This window comes from Columba livia, chromosome 1 (genome assembly GCF_036013475.1).
Source record: "Columba livia isolate bColLiv1 breed racing homer chromosome 1, bColLiv1.pat.W.v2, whole genome shotgun sequence".
NCBI lineage: Eukaryota > Metazoa > Chordata > Aves > Columbiformes > Columbidae > Columba > Columba livia.
Window position 1 is genome coordinate 162,244,593 of NC_088602.1, and position 14,760 is coordinate 162,259,352.

The window sequence follows — 14,760 nt, forward strand, 5'->3', positions numbered from 1 at the left end:
CACAATATTTTATTATTTAGCCTAAATAGGTCTGTTATGAGAGATGCATTAACACTGCATTTTCAATTAACTAATTTGCAGCTTTCTGAAGAGGTAGGCATCTTGGTCCCAGCAAGGTAAGTCAAATCACCAAAATCAAGGAAGGGCTTAGTAAGTGAAAATACCCTTGTTCTCTGAAGACAAATTAAGTGTCTGATACAGCTTCCTTTTCAACAAGCCACAAAACCGATTAGTCTTCCTTTTCTCTTTGATACCATGAATCACTTTTGGATGTAGGATGGCTTTCTTTCTCTAGACAAGGAGTGGCATGTCCCCATGTAGACACTTGGTAGTGCTGTTGCTAGGACACTCTTTTTGGAGGTGAGAGTTGGAGAGTAACTTCCCCCATTATAGAAGAATTTGGACATCTAGTCTCATGTTGTCTGAACGGCATGCTTCTGAACATGCATGAAAAATAGTGCTTAGGCACCTGGGAGACTTAATGCTCCAAGTTGAAATTGCTAGTTTGTTTATACTGGTTCCTTCATACCCTGCTGTATATTTGATTTGGCTGATACTGATTTATCTTGGTTCCACCAGGAGACAGGTGGTTCTGGATCAGCCTCTGTGTTTTTGGTACTTACTGTCTGTTAATTTTCAAATGTACTTCCAGATAATTTGGATTATTTTTCTTTCTTATTGAGGATATGTTGGGTGAGGAGAGAAATGCTATTTATTTGCAAATAGTGATAAAATAGGCTTGAACTTTCTTTTTCTATTGAGAAACAATTTTAGTGAAAAAAAATTCTTTAGTTTTACTGAACAGAATTCCCGTTTGAAAGATTTTAAGATTATCGGTGGCATATCTGTGCAATTAGGGGAGGACTGTTCACACTACATTCAGAGTGTTTATTTCTGTTATGTTTCTATTCTCTAGCTCTACTTTGAATATTTATTTCATAAGCATAGTTTTCATCTTCAATAATACAGAATTTATAGAGGAAGGTGGTAGTTGTTTGGGTCAAGTACTGAGATGCTGACTCGGAAGGCATGCATCTTTCAGTACGTGACCAAGTCTGCATTACCAATGCAAGTGTCCAGTTGTTTGTTTTGATCCTCACACAGCTGAGTTTCTCATTTTAATTGAAGTATTTGCAAAAGTGGGTCATTGGAAAGTCCAGAGGTGAGGGAGATTGAAGAGACGGTGTTTTGTGATGTTCCAGGTTTTTTACAGTATTAATTTAAGTTACTTTGTTGTGCAGAAACACCAAACTGCAATAGAAGATGAGTTAGAGAAAGAAAAGAAAGCTTGGAGGGACAAAATGATGCAACGTGAGGTAAGGCTATACAATGGGCTTTTGTCAAAAGACTGTGAGGTTATTATCATATATTTGAGAATAAACATTCTGGAACAGTTTAGTTAGCAGATTCTGTTATTAATGATAAATATGTGCTAACACCTGTCCTGTTTTTAAGAGTGGTTGAAGTCTGTCCTAATTGTTTTGGCCTAGGAATTGATCATGAAGCTACGGATGCAAATGGAAGAGGAGAAAAAGGCCTTGGAAGAGCAGAAAGCAAAAGAAAGACAACACCTGGCAGAACAACAGAATACAGCAGCTCTGAAAATCCAAGCTAGATTTAGATCATTTTTAGTCCGTAAAAAATATGCTTCCATCTTAAAAGAATGGAAAGAAGAAATAAAAAAGAAGCAGCAAATACTAGAAGAAATAGAGAGAGAAATGGAAGAAAAAGAGGAAAAAAGGAAGAGACGAATGGAAGAAAAGCAAAAGAAAGAAGGGGGAAAGAAGAGACAAGAAGAACTTAAAAGACAAGAACATTTGGAACAGGTGAGGAGACGTGAGGAATATGAGAAAAAGAAAGAAAGTCTGAGACTTGCAAGAGAAAAACAGCTTCAGATAAGAAGAGAAGAACAGAGAAATCTAGGAGAAAAAACAGCAAAAGCTCTGATGAGTGAAAGTGGAGACAACAACAAAGAAAACATAAAAAAGGATAAGCAGGCAGAAAATACAAAAGTAATAGAACAGAAGAAGGAACTAAGTAAGCAAGTAGAGGAACAAAAAGCAAAACAGACTGAAATCCTGGATGATACAAATAATTGGATGATTTCAGCAGAAAGAAATTTGACACCAACACCAAATATGCAAGGGTTTGAGAAGAAGGAACATTCTTCTCAAGTAAATTATGAGAACATTTACATGAATTCAGTAATGCATGTAGAAGAAAATTGCTCACAAACTACAGATCTTAATAAAGCTTCAAAGAGTCATAGTTCAAATGATGAATCTGTTAATTTTGGAGCCAATGACATGGTAGAAAATACAGGCAGCAGTCCACCAAATGTCCAGCTAAGTGCTAGTAATAGAGATGTCAAAGAGCAATTTTCTGAATCTGAAATGATGGAAGAAACTGTATTTCTAACGGAAGATGCTAATGAGGAAGTTGGAGGGACTTGGGACAAAATTCAATATGTAGCTGAGTGTTCCAGTAGAGTAATTCTTCCTGATGATATTGAAAAGAAGAGAATAAACTGGATGAACACATGTAAATCTTGGTCTAAAATATATGAAGAAAACCAAAGAATGCAATCAACTACAAAAAAACGACAAAGGAAAAGTTCAGTTAGCAAGATGCCTCCATTAAGTTCACAGAAGATAATTCAAAGTGGCCATTGGAGTACTCTTCAGCAGGTAACTGTACAGATTTAGAATGAAATGGGAAGCCATACCATCTTTTTTCTTTTATTTTTTTTTTTTTTAATATGTCAATAAAATGCTGTTTTCGAAGATCTCAGTGAGAGTTCCTCCATACAAATATGGAATCAGGGCGATGAGAATTATTTTTTAATTTCTGTGAGCATTGTAGTGCAGACTAGTGTGGTATTGGTCTTTAGATTATTGTTAACGTCTTAAATCTGTAAAAGGCAGGAGCTCCTAGCCCCTATTTTCTGCTAAATGAGCATGGTTTGCCTCTGGATGAAGGTCTGCATTTCAGCACCTGCTCATATAACCCCTTCAGAGTTTTGAGAAGACTAATCTCTTCCAGAAGCAAGACATTGCTGATCAGCTTATAAATGGTATTTTGCCATAAAGAACGTCTCTTGGTTCCCAACACTTACTTATCTTACCACGTACTGAATTATCACTGTATGCTTGTTCTGTGCTCTCATCTTGGTGTCCACCCTGAGATGACACACTAGACTGCATACACTTTTAATCTGAACTATTTTTGGCTGGTTTTGCACACTCACTTTTCACTTATGACAGTGTGGCGGGAAACAATTCACACTATTAACTGCTTTGCTTAGTGTTAATCTTCTGTCTGTTCAGGTCACAATACTCACACTTGAAGATTTGCCAGCCTGTAGCCTCTCAACATTATCAGAGTGCCCAAATCTTCAAGTTTTGACTCTGAGGCGCTGTGGACTAGTTGCGTTGGAAGGACTAAGTAGCTGCAAAGACCTAAAGTATATAAATGTGGAGGTACCAAGCACATTTGATTCTACCTAAATCTAGTGAGCATTTTAATTCTGGAATAGAAATTAGACACTTTGGTTTAATCGGTTTGTTACAGAAGCAGGGAATTTAATTTTTGTTTATTTGAGCATCTGCAGGTAAAAAACAGAAGAAAATGGCAAGGGCAACAAATAGTGAAATAAAACTCTGAGGAAGTGTTAGTAAAATGGCCAGGGGAGGGGGATGTTAAAAGAGCAACATCTCTTGGGGGAAGAACATTATCTGAGAACAGTGTTACTGTTTGTGACTAAAATACCTCTAAATGCAGATTTTCACTATTAGTAAAATGTCTGGCAAAGTCATAGCTGTCTTCATTAGTATATAATTAATATGATGGTTTCTATGCAGTTTTTATTTGTCTCCCAGGATTTGGAAAGCTAGGAAAGCATGTAGGGAAAAGACCACTCTCTTAAAGACCTTATATTCTCCTTATACTCTTTGTTTCAACTACTGGGCTTCTTCAAAGCCAGAATTAAGTTTGAAATACATTTTATTCTATCCCAGCAGGACACAAAAGGCAGTTTCTATGACACATAAATTTATTTTCTTAATGGAAAAAATAGAGATGCCCTTAGTCCTAGCTAGAAGTTTGGGATGAAAATAAGCAATGGTGACAATCTACCATAATTTTACACTTAATTCTGCTATTTCACTTCAGATGCTATTTAATATTCTATTTTTTCCTTTATTGCAGGAAAACAACATTCAGACAATTGACTGTGAAAATCTAGAAAATCTCTGTATTCTGATTCTGAATAAGAACCATCTTTCATCAGTTTGTGGCATAGATGGCTGCATAAATCTCCAAAATCTTGAACTTTCCTACAACAGAATCACTCGAATTGGTAAGAAAATTAATGAAAAATTATTCCAATTTTTATTACAGTATTTGTGCTGTTTATATTCAGAATTATACGTCCCTTGGATTCAGGGCCAGCTAGCTGCTAAGCCCAAGGAGAATGAGGAAATGGACTTAGAACAGACCTGCATTTTAAAGCTACTCACGTACTCAACTTCACATTTATTTGTAGTATGGCTTAGCTACTGCTGTGTGTTCCATCTACCAGGTCCTATAACTATTATCAGCCAGATGACTAAAAATCTTTCTAGAAGGGCCCCTAATGTTACCTGCACTAACTCAGTTGGAATATGTGAGTAGCCTGAGTTCAGTTTATCTACAGAAGCAAATAATATAAAGTCTAGGCTTGTAACTGCAGAGAATTCCGATGTGTTCCTGACTGACACAATAAATAGTTATAAAGAAATCCTATTATCTGCCTGAGTCGCTGAACCATGCTAACACTGGACCACAGCCTCTCTTTCTGCTAAAATGCTACCCCATTCTGACTCCAAACTATTGTTCTATATTTCCCTCCCAGTCTGGCTCTTCATTGCTGCTCTTTGCCCCAGAGCTGGAAAAAAAAGAATGAGTCTAAGATAAAATCATGCAAATCATTTAGGCACAGAAGGTGTGCCAAGCCCTGTTATATTTATCATACAAAGGCAGTTTGTTCTGTTTGTTAGGTCCAACAGCTGGCAGGCAACAGTTGCACCTTTAGCATGCAGTCCACTAGCTAGAATTTACATGCACCCAAAACACTCAACAGATGCATCAATACATGAAATCTTTCTGCCAGGAGATTTTTTTATGTTAGCCAGCCAGGAATTTTTCATGTAGTGAATAAGTGTTTGCCTCCCCGCTTGTATGGCCAGTCAGACTGTAAAGTGCCTAAGTGGTACAGATTGTGCCTCAGCTTCTGACAAGCCAAAAATTTTGCATTGTGAGTCTTGTATTATGTAGATTTGGTATAGATGTAATCGGTACCCAGAGCCTTTTCTACTGACAAAGGTCAGGAAAGTGTTAGTGCAGTGAAAACAGCTGGAGAAGCAAGTTTTAGAATGATGTCACAGAGGGAAGACCATTAGTGGTCCCTCAAAAACATTGTTAACAGTTGATAAAAGGTAGTAGTAAATTGCCAGATCATTACTTGAAAGACAGCTCTCAAGGCTTGAAAGCAGTAAATTTCCTTCAAGAAGGCAGCACAGCAGATAGAAAAGAACTAGATTTAACAACCTCCCTATACTCTAGGCCTAGGGACTTGGGTTTTGGTTCATGACATACTGTGAAATTTGTAAAGGCCACCAAAATACAAATGACTACCATTTCAATATTATAGTCTTAACAGAGATGAATCTTCAGAGATTGGTCCATTGAAATAAAATCTTACGGTCAAGAAAAAAAGCTGCTGGTGATGAAGTAAAGAAATTTTGTATAAATTGAAACACGAAACCTGAAAAGGTGAATTGCTAGTTGTATTCTTCGTCTATGCTAAATTTAAAGATGTTACTTGGAAAGACTGAAGAGCTGGGAATGGAAAGGAGATAAGGAGATTTTGATTTTATTTATCTTGATTTAGACTTGATTTTCTTTAAAGTATTTGGACATATATTATTTTCCTGCTGTATGGCAGGAAAATAATATAAAACAATTATTAAGCTGTAGATGGAATACATTAACATAAGACATTTATATGAAGAAATGATTTCCACTGGGGGGAAAAACAAAAAAGATCACTGAAACAGTATGAACATGGATAATGGAATTTCATGATAAATAACAAGGCATAGCAAACAGGAAATAGGAAAGCTTAAAAAAACCTGTAGTTAGGGGGTTTAATGTTGATATATTTAATATTTTTTTTCAAATTTGGAATGTTAGCATTTGTGAACAGAGTTTATAATACCTGCAAATAGAGGAATAAACGACGTGCTGGAATATCAATGTTTACTGTAAAAGCATATCAGTACCCTAGTGAGAAACAACAAAATAAACTGGTTAAAGAAGTTTCATCTATATATGTGTGTGACCAGTAATGCTGCATAAGATTCATATTCAGATTTATCTCATTTGATAAAAACGTCTGCAAGATTACTGTAAGAATGACACAGGATTAGTGGATGACATTTAGGAATGTGGCTTCTGTGTGGAATGTAGTGTCTTCATACAGGCCAAGTGAAGTAAAATCTTGTACTTTCTGTTTTGTGCAGTGTGCTGCTATGTTTACTGAGTCTCTAGTGTATTTGAGTGGGTAAATAAATGTTCACAAAAAGCAGCTTAGAATCTTTCTCCACTCCAGAATTGCTTTGAGGATGTCCAGTTAAAACAAATGCATATTAAAAGATTTGTTTCGTACAATAACATATTGGCTGTAAGTAGTCACATAAATACACAAAAATGGATTTGCGGGTTTTAAGAAGTTATTATATCCCTCCCATCTGTAAATCTTGCAGGAGGTGCCTTAGCAATTCTGGAAGCTGCAGTACCATTCAATGTTCTCTGTTCATTCAGCTTTAACAAAGGCTGGGGGCTTTTTGCTAAGAAGTAAGGCTTATTTGTCTTTGTAGTACTTCTGCTTTAATAACATTGTAGGAAACTTCAACTATACTATGATTTATTTTTCTTTTTTTCCCCTCTCATTGAAATATATCATTCAAAGGGGAAGAAATTAGAGTTGCCAGAAAACCCTTAAAAATAACATTAGAAGTATGAGAAATGTGTCTCAGGTATGCTTTTCCACTTAAGAATGCATGATCACAAATTAAGTAATTTTGTCAGGAATACACTGAAGTTCAGTGCATATGTTTGTATTTGAAAGATCAACTCTTACTGAAAAATTTTCTTAAACAAAAAGTAGCATTTTGACTGGAGTCATAGACTCTACTTTCATAGGGTGTCTAAATTGCCATAGTATGTTTGCTAAAATCCTGGCAGTGCTACAAATAGCAATGCAGAACTGTGGATAGTCATCAATGCTTCTTTGGACCTACTCTTTTTAAGAAAGCACGCAGAGGTTGTTTTTTTTTTTTTCGCAGATACCTTTCTGGTTTTGGTGTGGTTTGTTTGTTTTTTTTTTTTTTATGTGTTTTTTCATCTTCATGCTCACTGTCATCAGCTTTAACTCCTCTTGTCACATGCAGAATTTACTTCGGGACTTCACTGATAGCTAAGAGAGAGTCCCTTGCTGAAAGACTCCAGCTGCAGTTTGCAAATTGCTAAGAGCTACTTATATAAAGTTTTTCCACAAATATTGCTGAAATCGTGTCTTTAAACAGAATGCATTTGCCCATACAGTGCTATAACTGTTGTTGTTTGCATCATACGTAAAACAGACGATATCTTCTGGAAATGTGCAGAATACTTTCATGCTTATTTTTAATTTTGCATGTGTGGAGAAGAAACATTAAAATACCATCTGTTTGTATTACATTGCTTGGTCTTGAGTTTCTGTTGGGCTGCATTTGATAGTTCCAGAATGGATTGTGATCCCATTGTATGTAGCCTTGGTACGTCTGTTCCAAATGACACTTGGTCTAATTAAACAAGACAGATGAGGAGAGGGAGATGTAAAAAAGGTGCTTTGTGCAGCAAGCAGAATAGGAAGTTTCCAGAACCTCTATTAACTGCTTGTCTCTTCTTACTGTGTGTGCAGTCTCTCCGCTCTGTTCCACTCCAGACTAATTCAGTGCTGTTAAAGTTTCCAGTATAGCTATGCTGATAACTTAAGAGTGGAGAATAAGGTCTGCTCTTGTGAGGAAGTCTCAGAAGCTGTTAACACTGTCTTCAACAAAATTGGTTTAAGACCACTAGATGGTGCTGGTTCCTTTTTTATTTTTATCCAAGCGTAAAAGAAAATACAGACCAGAATCTTGCTGTGGGGATAGTATGTCATGGACATGTTTGAAATTCTTTCAGAATAGTTAAAGATTTGTATATTTTCTAAAGCACAGTTTTGAAGTTACAGTATGGAACATTTGTTTTAGATTTAGGATGTTATCTCTTTAATATCAGGCAATTGTGTTACTTCCACTACATGCTTTCCATTTTCAAATTACTGTGATTTAAAGACCTATATTTTATTTTATTTTATTTTATTAATGTAGTTTTGGCTAGTTTTGTAGTTTTAAATGCTAGTTTTGTCATTTAAGTTTTTACGTCTGTTTTCTTTTTATCATTCTTTTTTAGTCCTCCTCTGTATTCTCAATAATTTATGTTGCAAACTGGTCTCTGGTCTCATAATCCAGTTTATTCTCAGAGGACAATCACAAAAACATTCAGCTCTGTAAAGCTGGCCCAAATTCCTTTTGGGAACCTGGGAAGTTTTGGGTGACATACAGATGAGACAAAGGATTACCTCAAATAATCCTGTGAAGAGTACGTGAAAAAAGTAAATCCAGAAATTCCTTATTTTAGATATATTTTGTAAGGGATGTCTCTTTGAAACAGTTTTACTACAGAGATGCAGAAAAAGCTTCTTGTACCTGTAGCAAGTGAGAGGCATCAGTGACATTGCAGGACATCTAGCATGTGTAAGACCATGGAAAGGCAGTGTGATTTTTGCCATTGTCAGAGGATGATTTGGGAAAAATTCTGTGAAAGAAACAGATGTTGACAGGAACTTTTTCCTGTGCATCTTTTTGGTGTAGACATTGCACACTTTATTGCTCTTTACACTAGCTGGCAGGAGTAAGTTTAAGAGTGTAATGTCTCTAGAAGTATAGCTTTATACTTAAAGGCACTAAATTTTCTGTCCAAATTTCTTCATTAAAAATATTTTATGACATAATTTGCTAAACAAGATACACTCAAATAATAGAGGTGGTGCTAGTCTAAGTTTTAACACAATTTGTTCTCACCTTGCTGATAACTTGAGAAAAAACTTTTAATAATGAAATAATGAAAATTAACTTCTAAGCATAAATATTGTTTCCATTCTGACGGATGATTTTAAGAGGGCTGTTAGGCTGTTAGCATTTCACAGAGCCCGTGGGTTCTGAGTAACAGCTATGAATTGCTTGAAGCATGGTTAGTTTATCACTACAAGAATGTTCCGTTCCAACAGAAGTGCTAAAGGGGTTATGAATTGTTATTATGGCTAGTATATGGCTAATGGTTATACAGGACTAATATTAATTGCTGCTATAGACAGTATAAATATATTGAGAGTCCAGAGTTTTCTTAGTACTTGAAAACCAACAGGGGTTTATTTCATTATGGCTTAATTCAGCTAAAATTTTTAATTTTCAGGTGGTCTGGCATCATTGAAAAATCTTCAGCAATTAATTGTGGACCATAATCAGTTAATCAGCACAAAAGGTCTTTGTGAAGCACCTACTCTCATTCACCTAGACTGCTCTTTTAATCATCTCACACAAGTTGAAGGCATTGAGAATTGCGGCCTACTTCAAATTCTGAAGTTGCAAGGCAATAACCTCCAGGAGGTAAAAGCTTTGAATTCAGTGGCTGTCACGCAAACACCTTTGTTAACAGTCATATTTTTCAGAATGCTGATCACGTGCTATTTGTATGATGTGGAATGTTTCAGGCTTTTAGGTTGGCTTTTTTTTGCCCTGTTAGAGGGAGATTTTTCCAAGTTATAAATGGCTAGTGGTTAAGTATTTTATTGCTCCTAAGTCCTTGAAAAATTGTCCCCTTAGTTATTATATTTCCTTCCTTTGCTTATAGCATTTAGTTTACATTTTATATTACGTGATGCTGATTCTTTGTTTAAAAGGTAACAATATATTATTATCAATATGTATACGTAATACTTCAAACTGATCTGAATGTATGCTGATCCTCCAAAAGCTGAAGTTTGTGCTGCAGCATTTAAAATGGAAATGTAGTTTACTAACTGTACACTCAGTGTACAGTTACTGATAATGATTCTCTAATGAGTCTGAGAGAGGAAAACCATTGTCAATAAGCAGCAAATAACTGCATGAATAAAATAGTAAGACTGTGACTCTTGGGCTCTTGACTTTTTTTTTTTAATTTATATTGACTATTCAGACTAGGTAGAATACATTAAAAAATACCACCTGATATGTAGAAATTATGTGCGGCAATGGGTACCTACAAAATAAGGAAATTGTATATATACCCAAAATGTGGGTTTTGATTTATGAAAAGCATTCCATTGTTATTTCTTTAATTTATATTAATTTTAAATAACCATCTCTTTTCTATTTAGTTTCCAAGACTGGAAAATCATGTTCTCGTAAGAGAACTATATTTACATGACAATAGCATTTCTACTTTGAGAATGCTTTCTTTGTATTGGTTGCCTCTATTGCAGATTCTTTTGCTGTCTCAAAATAGGTAAGCAGGAAACATTTTTCCACTTAAAAACTGATATAGAGGAATTTACTAACGTAACATTTATCTGAAAACTATAATTCTCAGTATGGTTTAAATATCACTGTGTTCTCCAGATATTCTTTGAAAATATGTGGTTGACAAGTGATGATATTGGCTACCTTTAGCTAAGAAAGTTTGAAACAGCATTTACTATGAAAAGTGATTTTTTTCTATTAGATGGTATATGAAAATAATTTTTGAGAATTGTGGCATTATTAAAACCATGGTGTTTCTTTTTTTTCCTTTCTTTAACAATTGCTTCTAGAGTATGTCTGTCAAATTTCATATTTCACAGCTAGCTTATTCAAAACAGACTTTGAAGGCTATATTAAGTGCAACTATTAGAGTTAAAAAGGACAAATGAGAATGTTGGGGTTTTCTTTTACATACATATATTAATGTCCTCCAAAACAAGCATATTTGCTTGAATTTTTCACTCTTATCATTCAGTTTGAAAGGTATAAAATAAAACAGAAGGATCAAGACAAGTAGCATAAAACTAGATCATCGCTCAAGTACTCCATAATTAGCTTTCTGTTCATTTTCTAAGCTAATCTTTACATCTATAGAGTTAGAATGACCAGATACTCAGGAATGAAAATTTTTATTTCCTCTCTCCTTTTTCTCAATTTATATTATGCAGAAAAATAAGGAAGAATTGTTACGATTTACAATGTGTTAGTGGTAAAATTAATTTTAAAGTAAGAAAAATAAATTCTTTTTCTATCCTGTGACCATTTTGCTCTGAACAAGATTGATCTCAGCTAAACTAATGGAATATACTCTGTTACAGACAATATACAGAATAAACACACTGAACTAATCACTTAACACTCCTGTTAGTGAAGAGGAGATGCTTTTAGCGTGTGATTCATCTGCCATTTTTAGCTGTTTGCTTTGAGTCTAATCGTAGCCTACAAGTGCCTGTTCATCTTCATTGACTATTAACAGGGTCAAAATGACCAGCACACATGTAGGTGTCTTCATTTGAAGAGATTAATCCCATCTTATGTGACATTCAGTTCAGCAGAGTCAGCTGTAGCTGGGAGCCTGTGGGAGAAAAGATCTGTAAGATCCATAAGACTGAGTCCTGCTATTAATATTATAAGGAATGTCCTTCATAGAAAATTAATATTATTTAAGTATATACAATTTATATTTTTAACTTTTGAGATTGTTTTCATATAATCTCCAATGAAGTAGTATGCATGTAAACTCTTGGATGTAAATATAACACCTGGCTATATTTACAGAATCTAATCTTCACGTTGCCGGGCTTTTAGGTTGTTTTTTTTGTTGTTGTTGTTGTTGTTGTTCTTTTATTGATTCTTCTGGAGTTTGGAGAAGGTACTTCCTGCCTGTGATTAACGAGAGCATTATTTGTTAAGTGTTAGGTTCTGAATCACACCTGTAGATTTAATTTATGTTCTTAACTTTTTTTTTCCTTGTTTTATGCATCTTTTTGTGGAACATGCAGTAATGCAACTCAACCTTATTGTAGTTTCCTCCTCTCCCTCTGGTTTGTTTTTTTGTTAACATGAAGGTGTAGCTATGCTGTGTGTAATACAAAGTTTGCAGAGCAGCTTGAAGGTCTCACGTGCCTCTTAGGAAGAAAACAAAATTAGGAGCATGGTCTCAGGCATAGCTTGAATGCAGCCTCTGGATCTAGGTCGGATCTAGGACTGGCCATGTAGATGTACCTTGTATCACTTGCCTGTCCCATGATCCTACAGTTTTTAATGTCCATTATAGTGCTTCTTCTGGTTTTCGAGTGGCCAGGCTGAGATGGACTGTTTGGTCCACTGAGTTTCTTCTGCTGGACTGTGATAAAGCTCGTGTTTTTGTGTCAGCAAACTGGATGTGCTGAAAATAAACACATTCCTCCTCTCCAAACAATTCCCTCTCTTTCCTTGATGTATCTGTAGCTGATCTCACATCTTTGTGACAAACAGGACAAGATAGTCTTAAATGCATATTAAAAGCCTCAAAATTCCTGGCATTTCAGTAGCCTGCTCTGTTACACTTACTTTACGTACACTTATAAGCAGCTCCATATGTGTGTGCTGTAGCATAAGTAACTTGATGTTCTATAGAAACGGTGAATGTAATGGAGTAAGCTGTTGAAAGAAAAGCTGTTTCTTTACTTTTATCCTACAGCTAGTGCAATTTTGTGAATTTTTTTCAAGTGTGCACTGAGTGCCATTTCCTTTTTACTGATTGCAGGAAGCCCGTATAATGGTAATGCTGTGAACCTGTATTCTTTCTAAAAGTGAAGTACTGTGAAAATTCTTACACAATTTCACAGGGTTTTTTTTTATTCCTGGCATGCTTTGTCTGTGTCATAAATCAGAAATTGCTGGAGATAAAACTCAAAAACTTATTTTTTTAAAAGCTACAATCTAGCAACAATGAATTATAATATAACACGTAGTGATTAACTCCTTCAGTATAAAAACGACAGCTATTTCACCACTACTGCTTTTATTAAGTGTTTTATTGTGGCTTTCACATACAAAGCTACACTTGGTCAATGTGCAATTGACCCAAGCCAATGATGAATATCCTCTTGATTTGGTTACTGCAGATCTGGGACTATGAAGATCTGTGCTCTGTTTTATAGCAAATGGAGAACACAACTGTTGATTTAGTTTAAAAAAAAAAGGCACATTTTCTTTTTTCTTCTGTTTTGGATAAAGATTTAGGTGGAGAGAAAAAATCTTGCCCCTGGGAATAAAATTAATACATAATTAATCTGTGTTAAGAGTTCGTGTGGTATTTATATTTACATGTAATCTGACTTCACTATGTAACTTACTTGTTAATGTCGTTTTCATTTAAAGTTTTACAATGAAACACTAAATCAATCTGCTCTTCAGGCAGCCATTACTTTTTTTTTTGCAACTTCAAAATAGACAAATATATCCCTTTTAAAATTTCTGGTTTAATATGGCATTAATGGCAAAGTTCTTGTTTTGCTATCTCTTGTTTTTCATTAAGATAACCTAAGTGTGATAGATAAAAATGTAATATTTAAAAAAAATGCAATCATTTGCAAAAATTTTTTTTTTGGGGGGAAGCTACTTTGGCCAGGGTCAAGTTCTTTATGAACATGTTCCTCCCATGTTTTTGCAACTAGATGCATACTATTCCTAAAAGGCTTACAATAGGAATGCTGAAAATCAGCTCAATTCTTTTGTAGAACGTATTGTCCTCCCTACTTACATGTATATATATGATATCTGTGTTTTTAACTGTATTTGTCAGATATAAGAGTTGAACTCACTGTCACTGTAAGCCATCACATTTTGAGAATTTGACCACTTTTCCAGAGATATCATATTAAATCTAAATGTCATTGGATGTTCAAATATGTTGGTCATGAAAAAGCTATGCTTATGTATAGTGGGTTTCCCCATCCTTACCGGTCTAGATTTTTTTGATCGCTTCCAGTAATTCCTTGCTGGTGATAAGTTTTTCTCTAAGTATGTGATACCATGGACAATACTGTTGAAGTTCTGCCTACTAGAGTAATCAAGAAACAAGTGACTGACAGATTTCCTACATTCTATTTAATTACTACTTAGAAATAAGGTGGATGTTGCAAACTAACATTTTTTATGTTCAAAGAAGGAAAAAGAAATATAGGCATCACTTAAAGATGTAGATTAATATAAATTTATTTTCAAGTACTTTACCCTCCTCTCAATTATTTTACTAACCTCTCATTAACATCAATGATTATTTTTCTGGAGAAAAGCAGAAGCCCAGCAGGATTTGGACTGTCCCAAGCAGTAACTGCTGTTCATGTTTGGAAAAGCAATCTTAATTTTCTCTGATGCATACTTGCAACTATTCCAGTCTCTTAAATCTTGTTTTCTGACATAGAGTTTCTGTGATTATCTGTGTCCTGTTCTGCTACAGCTTTAAATGGGAACAGAAAGAGGAAGCTATAGCTTGCTTTTTTGTGAATATCTTTTACTTTTGTGTCTTCTTTGTAATTTATATCTCTCTTATGCCCAGGGCTAATGTGACAAGGTCAAGTAGTATTAA

At 35.0% G+C, this 14,760-nt stretch overlaps 1 protein-coding gene across 6 annotated transcripts in view; it reads left to right on the forward strand.

Moving 5' to 3' along the window:
- LRRIQ1 (leucine rich repeats and IQ motif containing 1) overlaps nucleotides 1-14,760 on the forward strand; it is a 110,274-nt gene that overhangs the window by 6,265 nt on the left and 89,249 nt on the right. For 2 of the 6 annotated variants that reach the window (XM_021283973.2, XM_021283972.2), the window contains exons 7-12: nucleotides 1,242-1,316; nucleotides 1,491-2,687; nucleotides 3,327-3,479; nucleotides 4,207-4,357; nucleotides 9,598-9,791; nucleotides 10,544-10,671. In XM_021283973.2, coding sequence (XP_021139648.2) covers nucleotides 1,242-1,316; nucleotides 1,491-2,687; nucleotides 3,327-3,479; nucleotides 4,207-4,357; nucleotides 9,598-9,791; nucleotides 10,544-10,671 — 1,898 coding nt within the window. The remainder of the gene's footprint in view (nucleotides 1-1,241; nucleotides 1,317-1,490; nucleotides 2,688-3,326; nucleotides 3,480-4,206; nucleotides 4,358-9,597; nucleotides 9,792-10,543; nucleotides 10,672-14,760) is intronic. The other 4 variants (XM_065041755.1, XM_065041773.1, XM_065041749.1 and 1 more) reach the window with 4 other exon arrangements.